The sequence below is a fragment of the Cupressus sempervirens genome, chromosome 8 (genome assembly GCF_028749045.1).
Source record: "Cupressus sempervirens isolate cs-2001-9-10 chromosome 8, ASM2874904v1, whole genome shotgun sequence".
Classification (NCBI taxonomy): domain Eukaryota; kingdom Viridiplantae; phylum Streptophyta; class Pinopsida; order Cupressales; family Cupressaceae; genus Cupressus; species Cupressus sempervirens.
In genome coordinates, this window is record NC_143125.1 from 612,270,979 (window position 1) to 612,297,867 (window position 26,889).

Consider the following 26,889-nt stretch of genomic DNA (forward strand, 5'->3'; position numbering starts at 1 on the left):
CAAATATCTGATGACTGTAAATTTGTTCTTTGATCACCAAGCAACAATCAAAGTCGTAAATAAGTCTTTCAGAACATATAAATATTTTATTTTTGCAAATTTTAACCCTTCAAGCTCCCACGATACATAGCTCTGATACCACTATAGTATCCCCAACAAAATACTTGTCCAAATTTCTCAAAGAAATCTCATCAATTTTAAACAAATAATTCTGGCAATAGATTTTACATTAACCAGCAAAAATACCAAAAGAATACCCAAATGAAGTATATTTTCATAAATGAATATTGCAATTAATCTCCAACATAACAATATCGAAATCCAATTTTAAATACAAAAAAAAATCAGATTGGAAAACTAGAAAAGAAATTCAAGCATAAATGAGATACCTGTGTGGTATCTCAAGTAGATAATGGGTTTCGGTCCAGTGCCTCCAAGCTTGAGGGCTTTCGTCCTCAATTGTTGAAAGTTGAAAGCTTTCCACAACTCTCCAAGAAAGAAAATGAAATCCAAATCATAAACCAAGTATGCTGCAACTGAACTCTCTTTTCTACTTTAAGCCTAGCCAGATGGCTCTTCAACGTCCTTCGGTTTCAAAATTTCCTTTTTGAATTATCCTTTTTCCCACTAAGAAAACAAAGTACCCATAAAATAATAAAGTGGCATTTAATAATATGAACTGATGTTTTTGAAGTCACTTTATTCATAAATCAATTAAATCTTTAGCCATTAAAGTCACTGATTGGATGGACTCGGATAAGCATGTATGTTAGCTCACTAAAAATGTCTCGAAAAGATTCTCCAAGTTCAGCACTAAAATACCAAAAATGTTGAGCCTGTTGACTTCCTAAAATAATAACTATCGGGAAGCCTCCCTAAAACAATCCCAATTGGCCAACAACTGGTACTGCCTAGACCAAAACTCGATCTGATCCCTGAGAAATCTTGATTAGCCCATGGGACCAAAGAAAAATGGGTTGACGGTGTATTAAATTTATTGGCCTAGAGAAGGAAACATGATAAAATCATAGGCAAAAATGACCACATTTGTGAGAAAACAATTTATAGTTAGCCATCTTGATGATCTTGGGTGGTCGATGGGGGCTGAATCACAACCTTAAAAAAGGTCTTCCCTATGTTCTAGAAATCCCTCTCCAAAACTCTTTGTAGAGAAAAGTTGGGATCTGTCTTGATGGGTTATTTTGAGATATAATTTGGACCAAAATACCCTACGAATGTCAATCCAGGATACGTAAACTAGTGAGAGATATAACAGCTATTTGCTCAAGGAATGAAGATAATAAATCAAGGGTTAATGGATGCAATTTAATTCACTCTGGCTATACTAAAGATTTAAACGCAAAACACTCAATTACTGGATCAAATTACTCAATTAAAAAAGTTAAATTACTTTTATCAGTCCCAAGAACAACTCTTACTAGAAAAGAGAATTCAAAGAACTCACGTAACCACACTATAACCTTGTCTTAAAAGAATTTCACTCTTCTACTCAACCACATGCATCAGAGGGCTAGACTCTTATATTCAGATTTCATATAAAGTTGTTTCTTCTGATTGATCTATAGTTTATGCCTTCCGAAGGAACTGATTCTGCTTCCCCTCAGTGAAATGACACAGAAATATCAGAATTACAGTTTCCTATTGATTGTGTTAAATGAGTAGTGATTTGCAAGGTTTTTGAATTACAGATTATGACATACACAATTCCGCTTAACAGATATGTATTCTAATTGATTCAAAATGAATGATCAATTAAAGTAGTTGAAATCTGTTTCTACCGATTGCTGAAAGTTCAGATATCACAATTACTCATGTGCAATGGATTGCAATAAATAAAGATTACGCAACTGGAATAGCATAAATTAATACATATAACAGTTATCAACACAGATCACATAAAATACGAATGACAACCAAACATTACAGTAATTAAAACCAAAAGATTAACTCACATCACACTGCACATAAAAGTACGCCTAATAATGTGAGCAAAGGGGGCCCTTCCTCTCCAGGTTACCAGGTGCTTAAAATCTTCTGATTACTTCTTCTAAGCATGCACTCAAATTGGGAAAAAGGATCATATGAATAGTAGCAATTTCAGTACATACATCAGCTTAAGTATTTCAGTGTTTCCTTAAATATTTATATGCTAATCCTTACTAATTTAGTCTTTAACGGACCACAGAGTGTAAACCATACATCTGTCATTATACAAAACAAAATAGCAATCTTCTTAGCTGGCCTAAACCACGACCATCAACACACAACAAAACTACAACAGTTTGAATCATCTTTAAAGATCAAAAAACTACTAGCCAAAAATAGATGATTATTTTGTCACATTCTCATTCACATGATTGATGCACCCTAGTCATGTCATTCACTCATTTGTCTCCCTTCGAATCCCCTGTTATTGACACCCTAGTCATGTCATTCACTCATTTGCCTCCCTTCGAATCCCCTGTTATTGACAATTAAGCAATCCAATCAGCATTTAATCCAAAGTTTTCATTCCTAGTCTAAGTTTAAACTTTCCTCTTATATTTATCTAATTTCCTATTCCTTCCTTACCAAATGGTGACTGGGTTATTACGAGGGATGGAAAATAAGGGAAAAATAAGGAAAATATATGTGACGTATCCTAATCTCATCACTCTTTTTTGCATGCTATGGTTTTTAAGTAATACAACCAGAAATCCCTTTTGGATTACTCAATAAAAGGAAATATAAAAGCCCATATTCTTTTCCTATGCATTGTTCAATCAAATCATTAAAAAATCCTCACAAGAGAATTATCAACATCCACGCAAGCACGAACGATGCCAATATTTTCAAACCTATTTTCGTCTATTTTGACAATATTTAACATTTTTCATTAAGGTTTACCTTAAGTATACACAAAAAAGGATCCTTACCTATTTCACTTTGTCTAGAGCCAGCTTCTTCACCTTCCATGTTGACATTTCTACCATCTCCTCCAAATCCCAGATCATCCACAACTCATCCTAGTATTCATTTGGTATAGTGCAGAGGTAACCAACCTTTATCCAAAAATCAGAGTAAACAAATATCTAGATAATTATCAGAACTTCAAGCTGCAGCAAAGAAAGACCTTTCATACAAAGACAACTTTGAAATCTAATCCAATTGATGCACTTGTGAATCCTCTATGATCCCACAAAGGTTTGCTGAAATGGGTTTTTGTCCAATCAACCAATCATTCTAGGGTTCCTCTATGATCTCCAAGTATTTTATATCCCATCTTTGAGAGAATCGCTTCATTTCCTTTTCTTTTGTTTCATAAAACTGGCCACAAAATGACCAACTATATAAATTTTCCATTCACAAAATTAGGTCACTTTATTAAAATAACACAAGTTTAACATTTTAAAATAAATTTAAAATGTCTAAGGAAACTTAGGACTATTTAACATGTAACTAACTAATTATTCCCTTATATAACATACCCTACAAAAAATATAGTAGGCTAACAGTCTATAACAAATGGCTCGTTTAAAAAGTGGGGGGCATTCCAATGGACAAGTTCCTCAGCTCCTGCAAAAAGTCACAAGTTGTGCAAGTATTCTGCAAGTATTAAAACTATACATCATTAGGTTACCCAAAAAGAATGATGCTATTATCTTCTTGAGGTTGACTTTGTTTAACCAATGGCTCAGATTCCTAGTCTTTGTGAATTGTCTTTCTTTAGTTGTCATAGAGAATTATCCAGCTTTTGTTTTCCACTACTGTATTCGAAGCCTACATATTAAGAACTTCCTTCAATCTCTATAGGCAGCCATTTATTAGTGATTTTTTCCGAGACATTTATTTTTATAATAATTCATCTTAAGCAACAACTTAGACCCAATTTTCAAATCTACCGAAGGACTTATTTAATACTTGTTTAGAAGGAACATATTGTGTAGTGTTCACCATACATATCAAATCATGGTTTGAGCATCCTTAATGGAAGTGGATCTCCTTTTAATGGTCACTCAAAACACCTTCACCATCTGCGAAAAAATTCCAACTCCTCTATCATGTGCAACTCTTCCATTACACCCATCAACAAAGGTCCATAGCTTATCCATCTAACTTGAGCTTTTGGTTCTCTTCTTCGAGTACTCAAATATTTTACTCATCCCTATATATTACAGTTGAATTTGTTGATAATTTTTTCAACCTCTTGAAGGCTTTGTTTTGTCAAAGCTAGTCCCATGGCTTCAATATCAAATATAAAAAGCATACACACAAATTTGGAAATATAGTTATAATTCTTTGAAGGCACCAGGAAGAAAAAAATTTATGGTCATCTTATATATGATGAGATCAGATACGAGAATCGAATATTAACACGAACATTCTTTTCACCATCTTGTTGTGGTGGATAGTTCCCATTTCAAATATTTCTTATGGAAGGTTGTGAACATTGCTGAAATATTCTTAAATTTAAATAGGGAAGAAAAATCAAGTTTAAGTTAATATTAGAGGCCCATTATCGGCAGATTGAGTGATCCCTCACCTTAGGAATTACACTCTTAATGTCTCCAAGTTAGCACAACAAATATTCAATAATTGGAACGTCTGGCTTTTGTAATTTTTGAAGGTAAATCAAAACGACATCTTCTACCTTACTAGATTAATCTAAGGATCTCTAGTCCTGAATCTAAAATGTGATTCATCATGATTACAGATCACATGTGATCTAAAACGGTTAATTTCAAACTTTTGGCCAATATTTTAAAAAATTGCATTCTAGTGTTGGTTATGGAAGCCTAAAACGTTTATATATCAAACCTTCACAATCTCCAATGCCTATATTCGATTCCTTCAAATGACAGATCATATGGTATAATTCAATATGCGAGTTTAAAAATTTTTGCACAGTATTTTCCAAAAAAATCATCCTGATGTTAACTATGAAGACCAAAGACCGAATTGCACCTTGTCTACCTCCAAAATTTGAATGACTTAAATAAAAGCTTATACTAAATTGATCAACCATATGGCCCTTGCATACACCTTGTTAAGGCACAATATAGAAGCAAAAGTTGTACATTAGTTAAGAACCACTTGCATCAAATAGCACTCCCAAACAAGCTAAAATGCATAAATGTGTACAGTTTATTATGTTATGCTCTAGTTATATTGTACAGTGAACATTATGATAGTGAGGAAGCCAAATTTCTAGACTTACAACTCCTAAACTAAAGATCTTTTAAGATGTAAAAAAGTGCAAGTATAATATTAAACGATATTCCTTCCGTTTCAACTTTAAAATGCTGACAAGCAAGGAACACAATAAAAAGAGAGATATCTTCATGACTTCCAAAAACATATATCTTACTTTTCCAACTGTTTTTAGAAAATTCATGAGAGATGCTGGATTAGTTTGATCAATACAAAGTGATCCGCGCTCATCCAAAATGGTATTCTGTCACAAATACATGAGAAATTATTGATATATAGAATACTAAAAAATGATGACAAGAACAAAAAGGTCAGATATAGGCATACAATCCTTAATACACATCATCCAAAGTCATTTACATGATAGTGTTAAATATCTTCCAGTCAATTCTGAATCATTTTATTCTTGCCATAAAAGGAAAATATAACTTAAAGACTAGAGCATAAAACAAGACATAATCGATTGTTAGTATTTTGCAGCGAATGATTTTCTTTTTGTTTGATTTGTATTTCAGCACGTTGCATTTCTCCGGTAACCATAGATAAGTCTATTATTCAGAAATGAATCTCTTGAGGCAGATGTTATTGCCTCGCCGTGATATTTTTCTGTTCGGCCATCTTTTTGAGCATTTCATGCAAAGATTTGATGCATTTATGTCACATTTGTTGATTGTTTGTCTCTTGGTATCCCATCATCAACAATGCGAAACGAAACCTCAAGAGAAAGCCCTCCGTATTTAGTAACGGCCAAGTTTAGCAAATGAATTGAACAAAACTGTCTGAGAGATCCATTGGCTACAATTTATGCAAACACTAGAAAAGAGTTTTGCACCTTTTCACAGCTGACCTAATGCTACAATACAGAAATTCAACATAAATGACTAAAAGGTTAAATAAATTGTTTTTTGGATTCGATTGTGTGTGTTGAAAAAAACACACACAATCGAATCCAGAAAACAATAAATTGATGATAAAAAAACACACAATCGAATCCAGAAAACAATAAATGGATGATAAAAAAACACACACAATCGAATCCAGAAAATAATCTATTTTACAAATGGATTGTGGAAATCTGATAATGTTGACTAAAAGGCTATTTGGAAGTTCTATATGAATAATGCCCTTACTTTTGCAAAAAATTAAAAGAAAATTTCAGAAATCCGAGAAATAAAAAAACCTTCCAATGGTTACAAGAAATTTAAGCGGGTGAACCACCACAGGATATAAAAGCTCCACCATAAGAAAATCAAAAACCTGATTCTTTCTCTTGCGATTGTCACTACACCTCCAGACTGCTCTAGGTCTTGGAACCTGATTTCCCTATTCTCTGTTTACAACTTACTCTTCCCTAATCAATCTACTAGGAGATTGCCAAAAATAATCCCTTGAAAATAAACTTGCAAACATTTATTCTCTAGGGATAATCTTCCTAGATACTGGTCATAAGCTTACTATCTTCTGTTTGTTAACCTCTTGCTAGCACTTTTTTCAAGACTTTCATCAGTATTGTCAACCTTAAGAATATCAAAAAAATCAAACTTGCCAAATTAACCCATAACAAGACAATATTCAATTATTTTTTGACAAAGGATATTCTATCTAGATATATGTTGTCCCTTTTCCAAAAGGATAGTAGGCCACCTATACTTTATTAATAATAAAATGTTCAGGATATACAAACAAACGAATTCAGACATGGTGAAATTTGAAAGAAAACAGGACTCCAAGCAGGAATAAAAGAAGCAAAAAGGCCCCTCAAGGGAGGATAAACAGTTCATGATTGACACAACAAAACAAGGAAAACATCAGCAACAGAGGGACTAACATAAAAGTAGAGCTCTCAGACAAAGCCAAAGCCAGCATTTGTCCTGCATTTTGTTACCACAAAATGTAGGTAACAGTACTAAACTTTTTCAACTTAGTTTCATTTTTCTCTGAGTTAGTTCATTATTTAATTGTATAATGTTGATTGTTTTGGCATTTTAATCCATGCCATTCCTGTTGGTTAACACATTTTTGCTTCTAGATGTCAAAAACACTTCATTTCATGCCCTCTATGAATCATGTTTTTACAGAAATGCCCAGAATTTAAGAGTTATGAATCACGTTTTTTACCAAAGATGGATCATTCTAGGGGTTGAATCCATATGTATGTCATCTATGAACATGCTTTTGCATTCCCGTAGCAAAAACGACTTGTTTCATGGCAGCAAGAGACCACATTTTTGCAAAAAGTGTCCCAGCACTTTGTTTTTTAACAAAAGCGTGGCATGCATAAGTGATCTTAGACCACATTTATGGCATAATCATGTCAAATTCGACCATTGAATGCTCATTAATCATTCAATATTTGCAAGTGTGGAGGAAGTCAAATAGTTGTTTGTAAATTCAGATTTGAGAGAGAATTGGTCTTCAACTATATAAAACTTGTTATATTGGCTCTTTGATCTCCAAGTAAGTGGACATTTTCAATCTTGCTTACTAATTCATGCTTATCTTGCTATTTTGACACATATTATAGCTTGATATTGTTCACTTATTCTTATATATGCTATTAAAAGTGAATTTTTCCTTTAAATATGATGAACACTCTCATACTTTTGGATTTTCCCCAAACTCCAAATTTGAATTTGCACTTTAAAGTAACTCACCTCTTGGCATGTTTGAGTCTAAAACCAAAGGTACGTGTTTCTTTTGTGCTTGTTTTCATTGTTTGTTTGTTTGGTTTCTCATTTTTCTTCATTTGGAAGAAATTGCAAGTTCTTTCTCAAGAACTTGAGCAAGTTTCACTTGACTCCACTTTCCATCATCTCATGTAAGTGCACCTTTTCATTCCACATCAATCATTACATGCATAGCACTTTGCATCTCATTTTTCACATGCGATTACATGTAATCTCACCCTCCACCCTCACTTACATGCAATCCCATCCTCCATTCCCATTTACATGCATTTCCATCTTCCGAACCTAAATGCATCTTCATTTTACATGTAATTCACTTTATGTGTAATGACATCCAAAGAACCCGTTTTTGACTAAAAGTTGCACTTTTAAAGTCAAAAGTTATCATTTGCACACATTCTCATGTGCCTAGCCTTCATTCCTCAAGGCATCTTTATAAGAACTCATACTTTCCCCATATGCATTTACATGCCATGCATCTTCCTAAGTCCCATTTTAGCCCTCCACACGTACTTTCCATATCACATCCAATTCATTGCATATGGTCCATGAGTATCTAATCAATACTCCGAATATATTGTTCCTCAGAGATCCATTTTGCCAATATTATCATGGAGTCAGAATCCATATCTTCCAATGATGGATTCAATCCCATTGAAACTTTCATGTTGCAGCAAATCAAGATATACCAGAATTTCTATAAAGCATGAAGACATCCAATAAAGAAGGTGTGCTTCCAATGAAAGAAGCAGTAATTCATTTAAACTTCGTTTTCCCAATGGTTGTTAAAGAACCTAAGTTCGTGCAGGAATGAGCCAAGCACTTAGCTTCAAAAACAAAAAAAGTTAAAGGTGTTGGTGGAAAGTTGTTCTAAGTTTACATCCGGACACCGTCAAGAAGGTCTTCAAAGTGTAAAAGACTCCATAGTGTGCAAATCTACAAAGGAGAATTCATGACAACAGTCAAATGAGGAAAAGTTTGATCACATCAAGTTTTCAAAATAATAACTAGAAACTCATAAAAGAGAATGCAAAATACAAGAATTCTCGATCCTGCAATCATCATGGAGTGCAAGGCTTTTGTTGATAGTCTACAAGATTGATTTATTAGGATTAAACAGTTTCAACATTCTCTTCCCAACGTTTTCCAACTTTGTAGATGTAGAAGATGGATTGCATGTAATCACATGTAATTCAATCGCATGTCCTTATGAAATGTAATCCAATATTTTCTCTCACCTAGTTTGACCAAGTCAATGTTGGTTGAGTTACTCCCACTTTTCCTCAATTTTTTCCTCAACTTCCTTCGCCTATATAAAGGGGTGCCCTCTCATTGTAAACATCATCTTTTGTTGTATGCAAGAAAGCTCTGCCACACTTGTGCAAGCATAACATTGATTATGTAGTACGAATTTGGGAGAAAAGTGAATAAAAGAAGCAATTGGGTTCGAAGCTTTGACTAGAACCAATTATGATAAAGCATATTAGAAGCTTTGACTATAATTTGTGCCTATTGTCTTTGACTCATGTTATTATTGCATGTTAAATAATAAGAGCATAAAGAGTTAGGAAGCAATCAAAACTGAACCTTTGACTCAGAATGGTTGTATCAGAGCCAAAGATCTTGCTAGCCTGTGGATAGTAAATGAAAGTTTATAGTTGGAAGAGAAGGAGATCCCACTTAGTTGATAGAACGGCAAATCAAGAAACCACTCATGCAGAAGTCATGGCACAATTGAGGGATCTTTCAAGGAATCAAGCATAGATCAATGGCATTCAGCGACATATGGAAAAACCTCTCCGGAAACTAGTAGACAATAAGATATCTAGGGAAGAAAATGGATATAGTTCCAACTCAGTTTCATGAAGCCAAATCCTCATCTGGCATGCTCTCAACCTTCCATGCCAACTTTTCCTACACGGACGGAGGTACCACACGGAGGAAGGCAACCAACCTTTGAGGAAATTCAAGAACAATTGAAAGAAAACTAGAAAAATGCAAACTTGGAAGAGAATATATCCTACAAAGACTACGCAGAATTGAGAATGCGGCATTCAGCGACATATGGAAAAACCTCTCCGAAAACTAGTAGACAATAAGATATCTAGGGAAGAAAATGGATATAGTTCCAACTCAGTTTCATGAAGCCAAATCCTCATCTGGCATGCTCTCAACCTTCCATGCCAACTTTTCCTACACGGACGGAGGTACCACACGGAGGAAGGCAACCAACCTTTGAGGAAATTCAAGAACAATTGAAAGAAAACTAGAAAAATGCAAACTTGGAAGAGAATATATCCTACAAAGACTACGCAGAATTGAGAATGCAATATTTCTAGAGGTGGAAACCGAGGATATTTAACGACCATTGCAAAAGAAAGTTGAGTAAAGTCACTATGTCACCATTTGACGGATCGAGATCCATATCTACCTAAGCATGGGTAATAAAGGTTGATTCTTACTTCCAGCTTAATCCAATGCCAAGAAGCAATTCAATTTGCAACACTCCACCTGGAAGCAATGGCGCATGAATGGTTACATCATAGCACTATTATGTGAGGACACGACCAAGTAAATACTTACGCAAAATTCACTGAAAAATTGATAAATTGGTCTGATGGTAAAGATCAAGAACTTAATTTCAAAAAGTTGGCACAATTGAGGCAAACTAGATCGGTCGATCAGTACATCATAGAATTTCAGAAACTCTCTGTTTTGGTTACAAACATTTTTGAAGGAGGGATAGTGCTCTTCATGGACAGGGTGACGAAACCACTAAAGGGTTGGGTAAAAAATTCCAATCCTGCTACAATTTTGGAGGCGACAAAAAAGGCGTAAAGCATGGCATCATCATTGACATCATCCTCTCCAAGTCACTCCCACTCCAAACCGCCAGTATTTCAAAGGGTCAAAGATAACAAACCTCTGCCGAAGAAGCCTTCATTAGATGAAGCTACCAGATTGGAGCTCTAAAGGAAGAAATTATGTTTCAATTGCAAGGGAATGTGGGAACATGGGCATGGATGCCTCGGTAAGGGAAAAATAGACTACATCAAAGTTGTATCTGATGATGACGTTTAGGAAAATCTACCCACAAAGGATGATCATCCCCACGAGGACACCAAAATGGTTAATTTCAACCGTACAGAGTGGATCGCCACATTGGTACAGCATGGGGGAATCATCGCCCTAGCTCGAAGCTCGAAGCTCGAAATGTACAGTATTTCGTGTATGGGGAACCCTTCAAGGACAGAGGGTCATTGTGATGCTCAATAGCGGAGCGACTCTAAACTTCATAAACTCATCTTTGGTGAAAAGAAGAGGTCTACCTACTGAGACACACGCACGATTCTAGGTCAAGGTCGTCGAAGGAACACTTTTTCCCTGTACGCATCTTGTTCCCCAACTGAGTATTACTATGGCTAACCACACTATGACGAAGGATTTCTTTATAGTGGACCTAGATGATATGGATGTTATTCTAGGCATACAATGAATGGACACACTTGATGAATACACAAAAAGTTTCAAGCGGATGAACTTCACTTTTGTTGTCAATGGGAAAAAGGTTGTTCTCCGTGAGATGGCCAACGAGGGACCTAAGGAAGTTTCGGCACAACGGAGGAAGCCATTTTCAACATGATAACATTGCATTTGCTACACATTGTTTTGTTTCAACAAAACCAATAAAAGGACAACAAACACCCCACCAAAATGATGATCTTCAGAATATCGACATTCCTCCTAGAATACCCCCCCATCACGGGTTCCAACATACCATCGAGCTGGAAGTTGGCACCAAACCAGTTATCACTACACCATACCGCCACCCCAAAAAATTCAAAGATGAGATCAAGAAGACAATTCAAGAATTGCTTGAGAAAGGATGGATCTGTCCCAACTCTAACCCTTTTTCATCATCAATAGTATTGGTAAAAAAGGATGGGACAATGCGCATGTGTGCTAACTATCGTGCACTGAATAAGACAATAAAGAAAAGATACCCCATTCCCACGGTTGACTAATTATTGGATAAGTTGCATGGTGTGGTTCATTTTTCTAAAATAGATCTCCGTTCCGGATACCATCAGATCAACATGCGAGAAGATGACGTGGAGAACACGGCTTTTCGTTGTCACTACAGGCATTATGAGTTCATGGTCATGTCGTTCAGATTAAGGAATGCACCAGCAACTTTTCAATCTTGCATGAATCACATCTTTAACAAACAATTGCTTAAGTACTTGCTGGTATTTTTTGATGATATCCTTATTTACAACAAAACTTGGGAAGAACGCCTGAGACATTTGGACGAAGTTCTAGGGATCATGAAGGCCTCGTCTTTGTTCGCCAATACATCCAAGTGTGAATTCGAGATGACAAAAGTATTGTACCTAGGGCATGTTGTCCGTAAATATGGAGTGCGGATCCACCAAGAAAAGATTCAAGCTATCCTCGACAGGCCCCCAGCACAATCGCTCCCTAAGTTTTGAGGGTTCTTGGGACTGTACAGTTATTACCAGAGGTTTGTAAGCAGTTTCTCTCAACCCAACACACCATTAACATATATGACTAAGAAAGGTTCATTCTTGTGGAATGACAGAGTACAACATACTTTTGATAAGTCAAAGGAAGTAATGAGCACTTGCCCAGTTCTCCTCTTGCTTGATTTCACTCAAACATTCATTCTAGAGTGTGACACATACGGAGAGGACATGGGCATGGTATTAATGCAAAATAGAAACCCTATAGCTTATGAAAGTCGGAAGCTTACACAAGCATAGCGTTTATATTCCATTTATGACAGAGATGTTGGTCATCGTGAATGCTGACCAATTTCTAACAGTATCTAGTAGGTGTCAAGGTTGTCGTCTATACCGATCATAATGGTTAGATATTTTCTAGAGCAACGAGATCTAAACGAGAGACAACAAAAATGGGTTAGATTCAAGCTTTTGATTTCAACATTGAATGCGTGAAGGGAAAGAAAAATGTGGTCGTTGATGCCCTGTCAAGAAAACCTACTATCTTCTTATTGTCTTAGATTTCAGCTGATTGGAAAGCACACTTACTGGGGGAATATTCTAAAAACACATTTGCATGTAAGCTAATGAATGACAACACTCAGGATGACGATACAAGGTGGTGGATGATGTCATTTACTACAAGGATCGGATATACTTAGTTCCTGAATCCAAACTAAAGCAAAGAATCCTGAAGGAAACACACGCCTCACCCTTAGCCAGACACCCGAGTTTCCTCAAAACCTATAGACAACTCAAGGAGAGGCTTTCCTGGAAGGGACTTAAAGGAGATTTATTATAGTACGTATGAGAATGTGCAATCTATCAGCAAAACAAATTCGAACACAATTTACCTGTCAAGTTACTGCAACCCTTGCCTATACAAAAATAGAAGTGGGAAAGTATCTTTATGGACTTCATCATCGAGCTTTCTAAGGTAAACGGGAAGGATTGTATCTTTGTGATGGTTGACAAACTGACCAAGTATGCACACTTGTTTTCTATATCCTCAAATTAAAAGGCCACACAAGTAGCCGACTTATTTTTCAGAGAAGTTGTTTTTCTGCACAGGTTACCCCGATACATTGTTAGTGACAAGGGTAGTCGGTTTCTCAATATTTTCTGGCTAGAATTGTTTCAGTTAGCAACAACAGAATTGTCGGCTAGTACTAGCTACCACCCTTAGATAGACTAACAGACGGAGATTGTGAACAAGTGGCTAGAAGGCTATCTCTGGAACTAAGTTTAGGCACAACAATGGGCATGGGTCAAATGGATGCATCTGGGGGAAATACTGTTACAATACCACTTATCATATGTCCATTGCAATGGCACCTTTTAAAGCACTATACAGGTATGAATCCTTTTCATTTGTCGACATGGTACAGGGTGACAGTCGTGCACCAAGGGCAAGGGACTGGCTTCAAGAACGGAAAGACATCCTAATATTCTTGAAGAACTTACAAAGGGTGCAAAATCAACAAAAGAACTACGTCGACAGACACCGGATTGAGAAAAGTTTAAAAGTGGGAGACTTCGTCTATCTTGGACTCCAATCGTACAGGCGGTTCAAGGCAAAAGGGAAAGAAAAATTAAAGCCATGTTTTTATGGTCCTTATCGTGTAGCTTCCCCAATTGGTGAAGTTGCCAATCAAATGGAACTTCCAAAAGGAAGCCGCATCCATAATGTCTTTCATGTTTGTTGCTTGAAGAAAGTCATGGGATAGAACATCGCAGTACCCCCAGATCTTCCACCACTCAATGAAGAAGGGAAGCTCATGTTAGAACTGACCAAGATCATTCATGTACGGGAGAAAACTCTACAAATTACCATTGGAGAATACTTAGTACGCTGGAAACACTTGCTGTTGGACAATGCAACTTGGCAAGGTGAACAAATTCTACTACATCCGACATTGCATTTGCTTGAAGACAAGCAAATTTTGGGATGGGAGTACTGTAATGTTCCCATCATAAAATAAAAAAAATAATCAAACCTTTGTTTATGGGACGATTGATTTAGTATATCTCGGACCCATTTTTATTTAATTGTTTCCATAAGTTTGGTCATCACCTATATTTGTAAACCCTTGAAAAGTTACCCTGAAGGGTATTTAAGCACCACATGTAGGTAGTAGTTGGTATGCAATTTGGATTATTTCTTTGTACTGCAAATTCCTGTTGGAGTTCAGTTCACCATTGCGGAAGTAATAGATCTTCCCTACTTAGTTTTCTCAAATTTTAGTGGGTTTCAAGCCTCAACCTATTCCGCCTATGTATTTCTTGGCTCGGATCTAACAAATCTAAAAAATATTCTTGTTATAAAATATGCATATTCTCCATTTAAGTGCAATTGCTTGTATTGGGTTACATCTGGGTAATTGGTGAAGGTATTGCATATTTCTTGAAACTTGATTTACATTAATAGTTGTGACGTCACATTCCCCACCATACGTGTCCACTGTTCAAATATCTCAACACCGTACATCCTCTCATCCTCACCGTACAGACCCTCCATTCACATCATCTCTATGTCTTTCTACCGTATGGCCTCCCCCCACTATATGGAACCAGCAATTAGATACGATCATCTCCACAAGTACACTACAACCTCCACCATTGCTATACGGCCCTGCTCCACTACCATACGACCTTTCTTATTGTCTAATTTGTTCCCAAATACTATACAGCCTCCCTATTGTGCACAGAACACTACCGTACGGCCATCTTATCTCCTTGGAAGTGACGTCATGAATGGACTATTACACAATATGTAAGAACATGAATCGATTTTGCTCTTGGAATGCTAGAAAATGGCTTCAAAACACCATTTAATGCAACGTTATTTTGCATGAGATGTAATGTTGCTGACTTACTTCGCTCCTGTGAATATTGATTTTACCGTCAATGAGTGGTCGTGTGCAAGCAATCCTAAGGTCTGTTCAGTAGCAAGAATGTTCGCACAACCAGTGGTCGTACAATATTTGAAGGCAATAAAGAGTGGATTGTATGATGTTCTGGATGAGTTTGTATAGTGCAAGAGGTAAAGTCATACAATTGGGAAGGAAAGATTGTAGGGTCCAAGAGATAAAGTCGTACAGTGGGGGAGAAAGGTCGTACGGTGTAGGAGGCAACTGCACGAAAATGCAACAAGGGGATTATGTAGTGGGCAATGGGGAAAGATGTGCGGTGGAGGCAAGGACTATGGGTAGCATACAGTGAGTAGAATATGAAGGAATGTGTACGATTATAAGCATAATGAATTGATGCAGAAATTAATTATTACCTTCGCCCTATGAAGTGAGATACACAATAAAGATTGAATATGCACAAAACATCAATTTGGAACCATGTCGGTATTATAGTTGCAAATAATGATGGCACTTCAACTTGCCGGATCTGAGCCAAGCACTACAAACGGAATAGGGTGAGGGTTGAATCCCACCAAAACCAGAAAGCCAAGTAGGGAAGATCTTCCACTTCCGAAATGGCGAACAATACAAAACTCCAACAGGAATTGTAGTACAAAGATAATAATCCAAATCGCATACCAGCCACTACCTATATGTCGTGTTTAAATACCCTTTGCAAGAACTCTTAAGAGTTTACAAAAACAATCGACGGCAACACCTACGAAAATTAATTAAAATAAAAATGGGTCTAAGATATACTAAATCAATTGGCCCATAAACAATGCTTTGATTATTTATTTATTTTATGACAAGAACATTACAATCCTCATATCCCAAAATTTGCTTATACTTAAGCAAATGCAATGCCGAATGCTAAAGAATGTGTTAACCTTCCCAAGTTACGTCGCCCAGCGGCAAGTGTTTCCAGCGTACCAAGTATTCCCTCAAGGTACAATTTCGCAGAGTCTTCTCCTACACATCAATGATCTTGGATAGTTCTAACACAAGCTTCCCTTCTTCACTGAGTGTCGGAAGATCTATGGTTATTGCGATGATTTGTCCCACGGCTTTCTTCAAGCAAATGTAAAAGACGTTATGGATACAACTCCATTCTGGAAGTTCCAATTCATAGGCAACTTCACCGATATGGAGATTTACATGATAAGGACCATGAAAACATAGCTTTAAATTTTCTTTCCCTTTTGCCTTCAATGAGGATTGCTTGTATGGCTGGAGCTTGAGATAAACCAAGTTTCCCACTTCGAAACTTCTCTCGATTCAATGTCTGTCAGCGTAGATCTATTGTTGATTTTGCACCCTTTGTAAGTTCTTCAAGAATCTCAAGATGCCTTGCCCTTCCTAAAGCCAATCCTTGCCCTTGGTAGGTGGTTGTCACCTATTACAATGTGGATAAATGAAAGGGGTTCATACCCATATAGTGCTTTGAAGGGTGCCATCCCAATAGACATGTGATAAGTTGTATTATAACAATATTCCCCCCAATGCATCCATGTGACCCATACCTAGTTCTATGCGAAACGTAGTTTCGGAGGTAGCCTTCTAGCCACTTGTTCACAATCTTCGTCTGTCAATCTCTTTGAGGGTGGTAGCTAGTACTTAGCAACAATTCTATTCCTGTTAACCGAAACAATTCTGTCAATAAAATACTAATAAACTGACCATCCATGTCACTAACAACGTTTGGGGGTAACCTATGCAAATGAAAAACTTCTCTAAAAAATAAGTCAGCCACTTGTGCGGCTTGGAAATCTAAGGAAATGGCAAAGAAGTGTCCATACTTCGTCACTCTATTAACCACCACGAAGATACAATCCCTTTCATTTACGTTAGGAAATCCCGTGATCAAGTCCATAGTGATACTTTCCCACTTCTATTTTGTTATCGAAAAGGGTTGCAATACCCTGACAGGTAAAGTGTGTTCGAACTTGTTTTGCTGGCAAACTATACATTCCCGTATGCACTGCAAAACATCACCTTAAAGTCCCTTCCACAAAAACCTCTCGATTAGTTGTCTATAGGTTAAGAGAAACCTCTAGTGTCTAGCTAAGGGTAGGGCATGTATTTCCTTCAGAATTTTTTGCTTCAATTTGGATTCATGTTCTAAGTATATCTGATCCTTTTAGTAAGTAATGTCATCCACCACCTTGTATCGGTCATCATGAGTATCGTCGTCCATTAGCTTACACACAAATATGTTTTTGGAATATTCCACCAATAAGTGTGCTTTCCAATCAGCTGAAATCTGAGACAGTAAGCATATGGCGGATTTTCTTGACAAAGCATCTGAAATCACATTGTTCTTTCTCTTCACATATTCAATGTCAAAATCAAAAGACTAAATCTTAGTTAACCATTTTTGTTGCCTCTCGTTCAGATCCAATTGCTCCGAAAAATATCTCAAACTATTATGATCAGTACAGACAACAAACTTCGCACTCACTAGATATTGCCAGAACTTGATCAGTGCATGCACGATGACCAACATCTCTGTCATAAATGGAATATAGATGCTCCACTTGTGTAAACTTCCGACTCTCATAGGCTATAGGGTGTCTATCTTGCATCAATATCATGCCAATGCTTTCTCTGGATGCATTACACTCCAGATTAGATGGTTGAGTGAAGTCGCGTAAAGTGAGAACCAGGGAAGTGCTCATTGCATTCTTTAACATATCAAAAGTATGTTGTGGTTTTTCACTCCACTAGAAAGAACCTTTCTTAGTCAAATCTATTATTGGTGCACTGAGCTGAAAGAAAGCTTTTTAAAACCTTTGGCAATAACTGCAGAGCCCAAAGAACCCTTGCGACTCAGAGAGCAATTTTGGTAGGGGCCAATCAAGGATAGCTTGAATCTTCTCCTGGTGGACCTGCAACCCATACTTACTCACAACGTGCCCTAGGTACAATATTTCTATCATTCCAAATTCACACTTGGATTGCTTGGCGAACAAGGACTGAGCCTTCGTGATCCCTAAGACTTCATCCAATTGTCTCGAGTGTTCTTCCCAAGTTTTGTTGTAAATAAGGATATCATCAAAGACTAGTAAGTACTTATGCAATTGTTTGTTGAAGATGTGATTCATGCAAGACTGAAAAGTAGCCGGTGCATTCGTTAATTCGAACAACATGACCAAGAACTCATTATGCCCGTAGTGACAATGATAAGTCATCTTCTCCATGTCTTTTGCTCGCATGCGGATCTAATGATATCCAAAACAAAGATCTATTTTAGAAAAATTAATCGCAGCTTGCAACTCATCCAACAATTCATCGATCCTAGGATTAGGGTATCTATTTTTTATTTTCTTATTCAACGCACGGTAGTCCACACACATGTGCATCATCCCATCCTTTTTCTTAACCAATACTGCTGATGATACAAAAGGGCTAGAGCTGGAACAGATCCATCCTTTCTCGAGCAATTCCTGAATCGTCTTCTCACTCTCATCTTTGAATTTTTTGGGATGGTGGTATATCTTGGTGATAACCGGTTTGGCCCCAGCTTCCAACTCGATGGTATGCTCAAACCCACAATGGGGAGGCCTGCCGGGGAAATATCTATAAAAACATTATCATGGGTACTCAAAATATTCTGAAGATCATCTCAATGGGGTTTCCATTGTCCTTTTATTGGTTCTGCCAAAATAAAACAATGTGCAGACAATGCAATGTCATCATACTAAAAAATGGCCTTCATTCGCTATGTCAAAACCTCCTTCAGTCCTTCATTGGCCATCCCACAGAGAACAACCTTTCCATCAACAACAAAACTTAAGTCCATCTACTTGAAATAATGTGTGTATTCATCTAGTGTCTCTATCCACTATATGCCCAGAATAACCTCCATTCCATCCAAGTCCACTATAAAGAAATCCTTCGTCACAGTGTGATTAGCATGGTGATACTCAATTGGGAAACAAGGTGTGTGCAACGTAAAAGTGTTCCTCCGGCAACCTTCACGTGGAATCCTATTTGCGTCTCTATAGGTAGACCTCTTCTTTTTACCAAAATGGAGTTTATGAAGTTTAGAGTAGCTCCACTATCGTGCATTACAATGACCCTCTATCCTTGAAGGGTCCCCGTACTCAAAATACCGCACACCTAGGGCTCCCAGCTAGGGCGATGGTTCCTCCATGTTGTACCAATGCGGTGATCCTCTCCATATGGTTTAGATTAATTATTTTGGAGTCCTCAGGGGGGTGACCATCCTCTATGGATAGATTCTCTTGATCGTCCTCATGATCAAACACGACTTCAATATAGTGTATTTTCCCTTTACTGAGGCATCAATGCCCAAGTTCCCACAGCTCCTTACAATTGAAAAAAAAAAAAATTCCTTAGAAGCTCCTGCCTAGTAGCATCGTCCAACGAAGGCTTTTTTGGCAGAGTTTTGTTCCCTTGGAAATACTGGCAGTTTGTAGTAGGAGTAACCTCGAGAGGATGATGTCAATGATGATGCCATGCTTTGGGCCTTTTTTATAGCCTTCACAAGGGTGGCAGGATTGACACTTTTTATACAACCCCTCGGTGGTTCCGTCAATCCGTCCATGAAGAGCACTATCCATCTCCTTTCGAAAACATCCGTAACAAAAACAGAGAGTTTATGAAATTTTGTGATGTACTCGTCAACCAATCTACTTTGCCTCAATTGTGCCAACTCTTTAAAATTAAGTTATGGGTCTTACCATCAAACCGATCTATCAATCTTTCATTGAATCATGCATAAGTATTTACTTGGTCATGCCCCAGTGTAATAGTGCCATGATGCCACCATTCATGCGCCAATCCCTCCAAGTGGATTGCTGCAAATTTAAATGTCTCTTCTTCTGGCATTGGATTAAGATGGAAGTAAGTATCGACCTTCATCACCCATTCTTGGGTAGATATGGATCCGCATCTGTAACAGATTTACATTACTCAACTTTTTTCGAAGATCATTGTTGAAATATCCTCAGTTTCTACCTCTGGAATATTGCATTTTCAATTCTGCGTAATCTTTATAGAGTATATCCACTTCCAAGTTTGCATTCTTCTAGTCTTCTTTCAATTGTTCTTGAACTTCCTCAAAGGTCGGTTGCCTTTCTCCGTGTGGTACCCCCGTCTGTGAAGGGAAAGTCGAGATAGAAGGTCGATGGCATGTTGCATGAGAATTTGCCTTATCCGACATCGAGTCGTCCTTGTGACCATTTTGTTCCCCAAATATCTTATCGTCTACTAGTTTCCTCAAAGCTTCTTCCATAAGTTGTTGAGTGTCATTGATCAGTGCCTGATTCGGCAAAAGATCCCTTAGTAGTGTCATGAGTTCGACAAGAGTTGGTTCTTGATTTGTCATTCTATCAATTGAATGGAATCTCCTTTTTCGGCTATAAACTTCCACTCATTGTCCACAGGTTAACAGGATCTATGGCTCTAATACCATTATAATGTTCCCGACTTACTTTGCTCCTGTGAATATCAATTTTACCGTCAATGAGTGGTCATGTGCTACCAATCCCAAGGTCCATTCGGTAGCAAGAATGTCCGCACAGCTGGTGGCTGTAGAGTGGGTGGGTGACTATAAGTCTTCAAGATGTCGTATGGTATTTAAACGCAATGAAGAGTGGACAATACGGTGTTATGGATGGATCTGAACTCTGTACAGTGCACGAGGTAAAGTCATATGGTTCGAAAGGGAAGATTGTACGGTGTTGGAGGTAGTCATACGGTGGGTAAGAAAGCTTGTACAGTGCAGGAGGCGCTGAGAGGAATGCAACAAGGAGGTTATGTGGTGCGCAATGGGGAAAGCTATGCGATGGAGGCAAGGACTAGGCGTAGCATATGATGAGCAAATATAAAGGAATGTGTATGATTTTAAGTATAATGAATTGATGCAGAAATTTATAATTACCTTCGGCCTGCTAAATGAGATACACAATAAAGATTGAATACGCACAAAACATCAATTTCGACCCAAGTAGATATTAAAGTTGCAAATAATGATGGCACTCCGATTTGCCAAATCTAAGCCAAACAATACAGATAGAATAGGGTGTGGGTTAAATCCCACCGAAACCAGAAAGCCAAGTAGGGAAAATCTTCCACTTCTTAAATGGTGAAAAATATAGAATTCCAACAGGGATTGCAGTACAATGATAATAACCCAAATCGCATACCAACTGCTACCTACATGTCGTGCTTAAATACCATTCAGAGGAACTCCCGAGGGTTTACAAAGATAGCCGCCGACTGCAACACCTACAAAAAAAATTACAATAAAAATGGGTCCAAGATATATTAAATCAATCAGCTCATAAACAATACTTTGATTATTTATTTATTATATAACGGGAACATTACATGAGATTCAACGTCTAGGGAATGAGAATGCATTTCTTGGCAAAATGTGTTCATGAAGGGCAAAAACATCGTCTCAAGATGCAAATGCATGTATTGGGTGTAACAACCACTTTTCCTGAGTTTTAAACTAACAACTAACATATCATAGACATACAGTTATTACTTCATATTCATAGGAACACAATTATATCAGTTATGTTCATGTGAATGAGATTAACAGTTACAATTACTTAAACGGAAAACTCATAACTAACAATTAAAGATACCATCGATGAATTTACCCAAGAATTTAAAATCTACATACCATAGTCTTCAAACCAAAACCCATCTAGGGATGCTTTGCAAAACCCAGGTTAGTCTATAAAATACGTTTTAAGGAACAAATAGTTATACAATTTTATCATAATGACAAATACCAATATATCATCTAGGGCATCAAATACCACTATATCATTTAGGGCGTCAATTACCACTGTATCATTTAGGACATCGGATACCACTATATCTTTTCTTTTCTTTCTATTGCTAGTTGTGGCAATAACATAAGATTAGAAGATATGCTATAATCAATATTCTTATAAATGAAAAACTGAAATAACAATCCATCAGATAAACCTATCTCTTGCAAATAAATACATTCCATGTTTAGTTGGAAGATCAACTGATCTAAGTGTTTGTCAATTACATTGACAATAAGAGTTGCTTTCATCTAAAGAAATAATTGTAACGATGATACAACTCAATTCATCTTATCTTCTACTTGAATAGACATCCTAAAAGTAAAATAAATGTTACCAATAAAGGTTTGAATGCTTAACTTATCTTTGTCTGATCCACGTTCTAACATTTTGTGGAGAGGAGAAACACTGTCAGGGACTTAACCACCCAACCACGGACCTTATACTTATCCCCACACTTTATCTAACTAAAAAGGCCCTCCCTACCTGGAATAGACATGGAACACCTCGTCAACCACTGTGCACTCTGGTATTTAATCACACCACTCGACTTGACAACAAAAAATGAATTGGACATGCATGAGCTATTAAATGTTCCTTTTAAAATATTAAATAATTGTTATGTCACAACTGATTTTATTTCATGTTATTGCAGATTTCTATCTCTCATCTCTTCACCCTTTTCCTTGGCCATACAGCTGGGTGAGTACCAGGTGTTTATAATCTTAGAGTATCCAACTCTTTTGCTAAGCCCCAGCAAGGGTTGGAACATTGCAATTTTTCAGTATATCAAATAACAGAGAATGATCTTAATGAGCTTGCAAGAAAATACAAATTGATTCGGATATAATTCAGCAAAACAGAGATGTATGAACATGTCATGCACATTTGGTCTTGACTCAACAACATAGAGAAATTGGACTATCAAATATCCATTCCATTGTAATTCAGAAGTAATGTACGGAATTTTCATGTCACATTCCTTCCTGCAGCAAATACGAAAATAGTTTAAGAAAAACATACAGCAATCTGAATATGAAAGTCTGACCACTTAACCTGGTCTGAAGATGGAAGACATGAGCCTTGGCTTGATGTTCAACAGCTGGTTCTCTCACGAAAGCAATCCATATGCAATATTTAGAATATACCTGATATCCGACCTTCAGCAAGGGTAGAACAAGAAGTAATAGTGTGGCTAAAAATATGCAGAGCTAAATCGTATGAAGACTATATATTCTTCTCTGCCTTCTCTCGACTTCCAACTATAGGTAAAGGCATTCGATAATCTCGCAGGCTTCCAAGAAGTCGTAACTTTTAAAGAAATGATTGGCCTTCTTGAACAACAAAATAATATGCCAAGTGTAAATTTTGGTTTCCAGAAAAGGATTGACTAAATATGGAAAAGATCTTAAAGGTTATAAATCAAGGATAATTTATAATATATTTATCTACTTGCACGTAGATGTATTTATAAGATGGCATCATATTATATATTTTATCCAAAGTTGTATCTTTTATTATGTATATCTACATACATGTTTTATTTGGAATATTATTTTATCTTCTTGTACATGTATTTAAATGTACGTAATAGATAGAATCTTGTACAGAAATAATACTATGGTGTCACCTTTCTTTCTATATCTATGTGCACATACATAAATGTGTTACACTGAAATGATGGAAATGTCAATCAGAAGCCGTTTAAAGGTATGTACTTTATTCAAGTTAAATCATTAATGTTTTTAATGTTTATTTAATAGCTCATGCGTGTCTAATGTTTGTATCCTGTTAAACAGTCGCTAGGTCTTCAACCATGATGATTCATACCCATTTGCCCAATGATGGTGATGCTCTTATGATCAATTCTTTTCTGACAATGCTTTCATCCCTTTGACGTGCTCCCAACAAGAAAATTCTCCGTAGTTAAATCATATTACCATAACAAATTATTAAGCATAAATAATCATAACAGCTAACCGCCTTTTCAATTCCATGAATTCATGATAAATAATCAACTAGCATGTTATCTTCATATGAAATTATTAACGACTAACCATCTTACCATTTCGCAGGATTATGACAAATTTGATTGTCAATTGACTTCATGTGAACCTCAACGGCTATATAGTTTAATTACTATGTGCAAATATCAGTCAAGAAGTAATATTTACTTAGAGGTTTTAAATTAAAACATAAAGTAACTCAAAAATTAAATCACACTATATAGTTAATAAAGTCATTAAAGTGAAAAATTTAAAAAGCAACTCAACATGAAAATATTACATAAAGTGCACTATAGTAACTAAGTGATAAAGTAACTTAAAAACATAACATAAAGTCAATTTATGTTATATTTTTCAAAAAGTGAATGTCAACATTAATATATAACATGATATTTTTAAATATGCAATTGCTTCTCAAGGTAACACTTTCTGGCACCTAAATTGTCATATCTTTTTACTGCCAAGCCCGAATAAGCCCTAAGATATACTGATTCGAAAGGAAAACCGAAAGAAAAGGTTTGAGCAAAACTAAAAGACCAAAAGCAAACAAACATGCACTCAAAAATACAAAAAATGACATTGAAGGCTTCAAAAATCAAGCATAGGCTCAACAAACAAAAAAACTAAAAGGACTTGACAAAAGCCTTTGGTAAAAGAGTTCCTTATATTAATTGGGATCAATTGGTTGATCAATGTCAGCCAATTAAATGATGAATCAACTCAAAGAAATGCAAAACTAAGTTGAAATAGTTTTGTGTTGTTACCTACATTTTGTGGTGACAAAATGCAAGACAACACCCCCATTCCACAAACAACACCCCCATTCCGCAATCCCCTACGGTGGTGTAACGATGGTTTGGCATAACCACTGCCAACACTTGCTGACAAAGGGACATTGGAACAACAAATGTTTAGCCATCTCATAATGGTTTTCACCTAAAGAGCATCTTGAGGGCCCCTCGAAGCCCATCTTGTTAAACATGTCCTTCGTTAGGATTCTCTCTTGTAGAGCTGCCCAAAGAAAAATTTCAGCCTTGGGTAGACATGTTGTATGCAGCCATAGATTTTCAAGGATATCTATCTTTTCCCATTGTTGGTAGTTAATAATCATTTCCTATCCTCTTTTAACACTAGAATTCCCACATTTTAAAGCATCCCAAAGTAATTTATGCTTCCTATCTTTATGATTAACTTGTCTATTTTTCACAAATTGTCAAAATTTTGTTTATCCTAATTTGACAAATTAGTTTCTTCAATGGCTTTCCACTTCTAGTCTCTATATTGATCAGCATTGCTTACTTCTTTATAATCGCTTACATGACGACCTCAAAAGTCAATTATTATTATTTATTTATGATTGTTCATTATTAAATATGTTTTTGTCTTTACTGTTTATTTACTAAAATTTCATTATTTCATTATTATTTTTTATCAAGCCCTACTTCATGACGAGGATATCACATGTTGATCCGCTTGTGGTCTCTTCTCGAGTTTATTGGTGTTTCAAGGGATGAATCTCTCGAATATAACATAAATTCTTTAAGGCAACATCATCACTATTTACATCTTAACTAATAAAGCTTATACCCAAAACATTGAAGAAATAAAAATGCACAGCAAACAAAGGACCAGAGATATCTCTATGCCCAATTGAATTATTAAAAAAGTAGACCAAAAACAATTGGCTAAAGATCTAACTTGATCTAATGTTGTGCATGCCATAGTATGGAAGTTGGATACGATTAATCCCCACACTTGGCAACATAGGTAAGTTTGTACGTGAGAGCAAGTTGGTTGTACGGTCTAAGAAAGAGGTGGGCAGTGTAGGCATACAATATGGACAAACTGTATTGTGGGATTGATGATTTGGCCATATCGTGTGGAAGCAGTGTATGGTGATTGTTGGAAATCACGCTCGTACAACAGTTTGGGCATTGTGTGGTGATGTGGAGGGGAGGTATGATGGACAGAAGTGGCAATACGATGGCTGTTATGATCTTGGTGGACAGCCTTCACTAGCACATCAAGCTTTTGGTGCAATGGTTCATACCATGTGGTATCAGAGGCTCCATCTAGGTTCAAGTCTCAGAGCGGGTGGCAACGTCGGCATTGCAGTGTTCGTTAGGGGTTCATACGGCCAAGGGAGGGCCCACTGTATGGGCGCACATCTAGCCCAGAGTCTGGACTACGGATCGTAGTGGGATGTTATGATCCTAGAGGGCGGCCTTCACTAGCACCTCAGGGTTTTGGTGCAATGGTTCGTACTAGTGGTAGCCAAAACGGCCCTACGGTAGGCAAATTAGAGTCGTACAGAGGTAGTTGTGCCAAATGAAGTATCGTTTGATGATATAGAAATGTGTGAGTATGGGTCGTCGCAAATAGTTGACAAATTAGAGAAACATCCAATTATCAGAACATAGAGTGAAAGATCCCTGATGGATCTCTGCTGCTAATCTGTTGTAGCTTTATTATGTTTTTTTCTTTTTAATTTTGTTTTTCCTGTTTATTAAAGTTTTCTTGCAGAACTAGACGGAAATGCAGAAGAGTTTGTTTGTTTTTGCGTTTTTGATGATTATTCAACATAGAAATGAGACGGAGCAAATGATATGAAAAGAATCTGAAAATAAATAACAATATGCAGTAAAATCAGAATTGATACAAATCGTACCAGGCAGATCTCTGAATTATAGAGCCAAATAAAGGATCCAGTACATTTTCCCTAACAATGACGCCAA

At 36.7% G+C, this 26,889-nt stretch overlaps 1 protein-coding gene across 5 annotated transcripts in view; it reads right to left on the reverse strand.

Annotated features, from left to right (window-relative positions):
- The window catches only part of LOC149543912 (uncharacterized), a 274,899-nt gene that overhangs the window by 117,504 nt on the left and 130,506 nt on the right, over positions 1-26,889 (reverse strand). For 3 of the 5 annotated variants that reach the window (XM_089798556.1, XM_089798557.1, XM_089798558.1), the window contains exon 5: positions 5,369-5,455. The exons of the other annotated variants lie outside the window; for them this stretch is intronic. In XM_089798556.1, the coding sequence (XP_089654682.1) occupies positions 5,369-5,455 (87 nt within the window). The remainder of the gene's footprint in view (positions 1-5,368; positions 5,456-26,889) is intronic. 5 annotated transcript variants of the gene reach the window in all.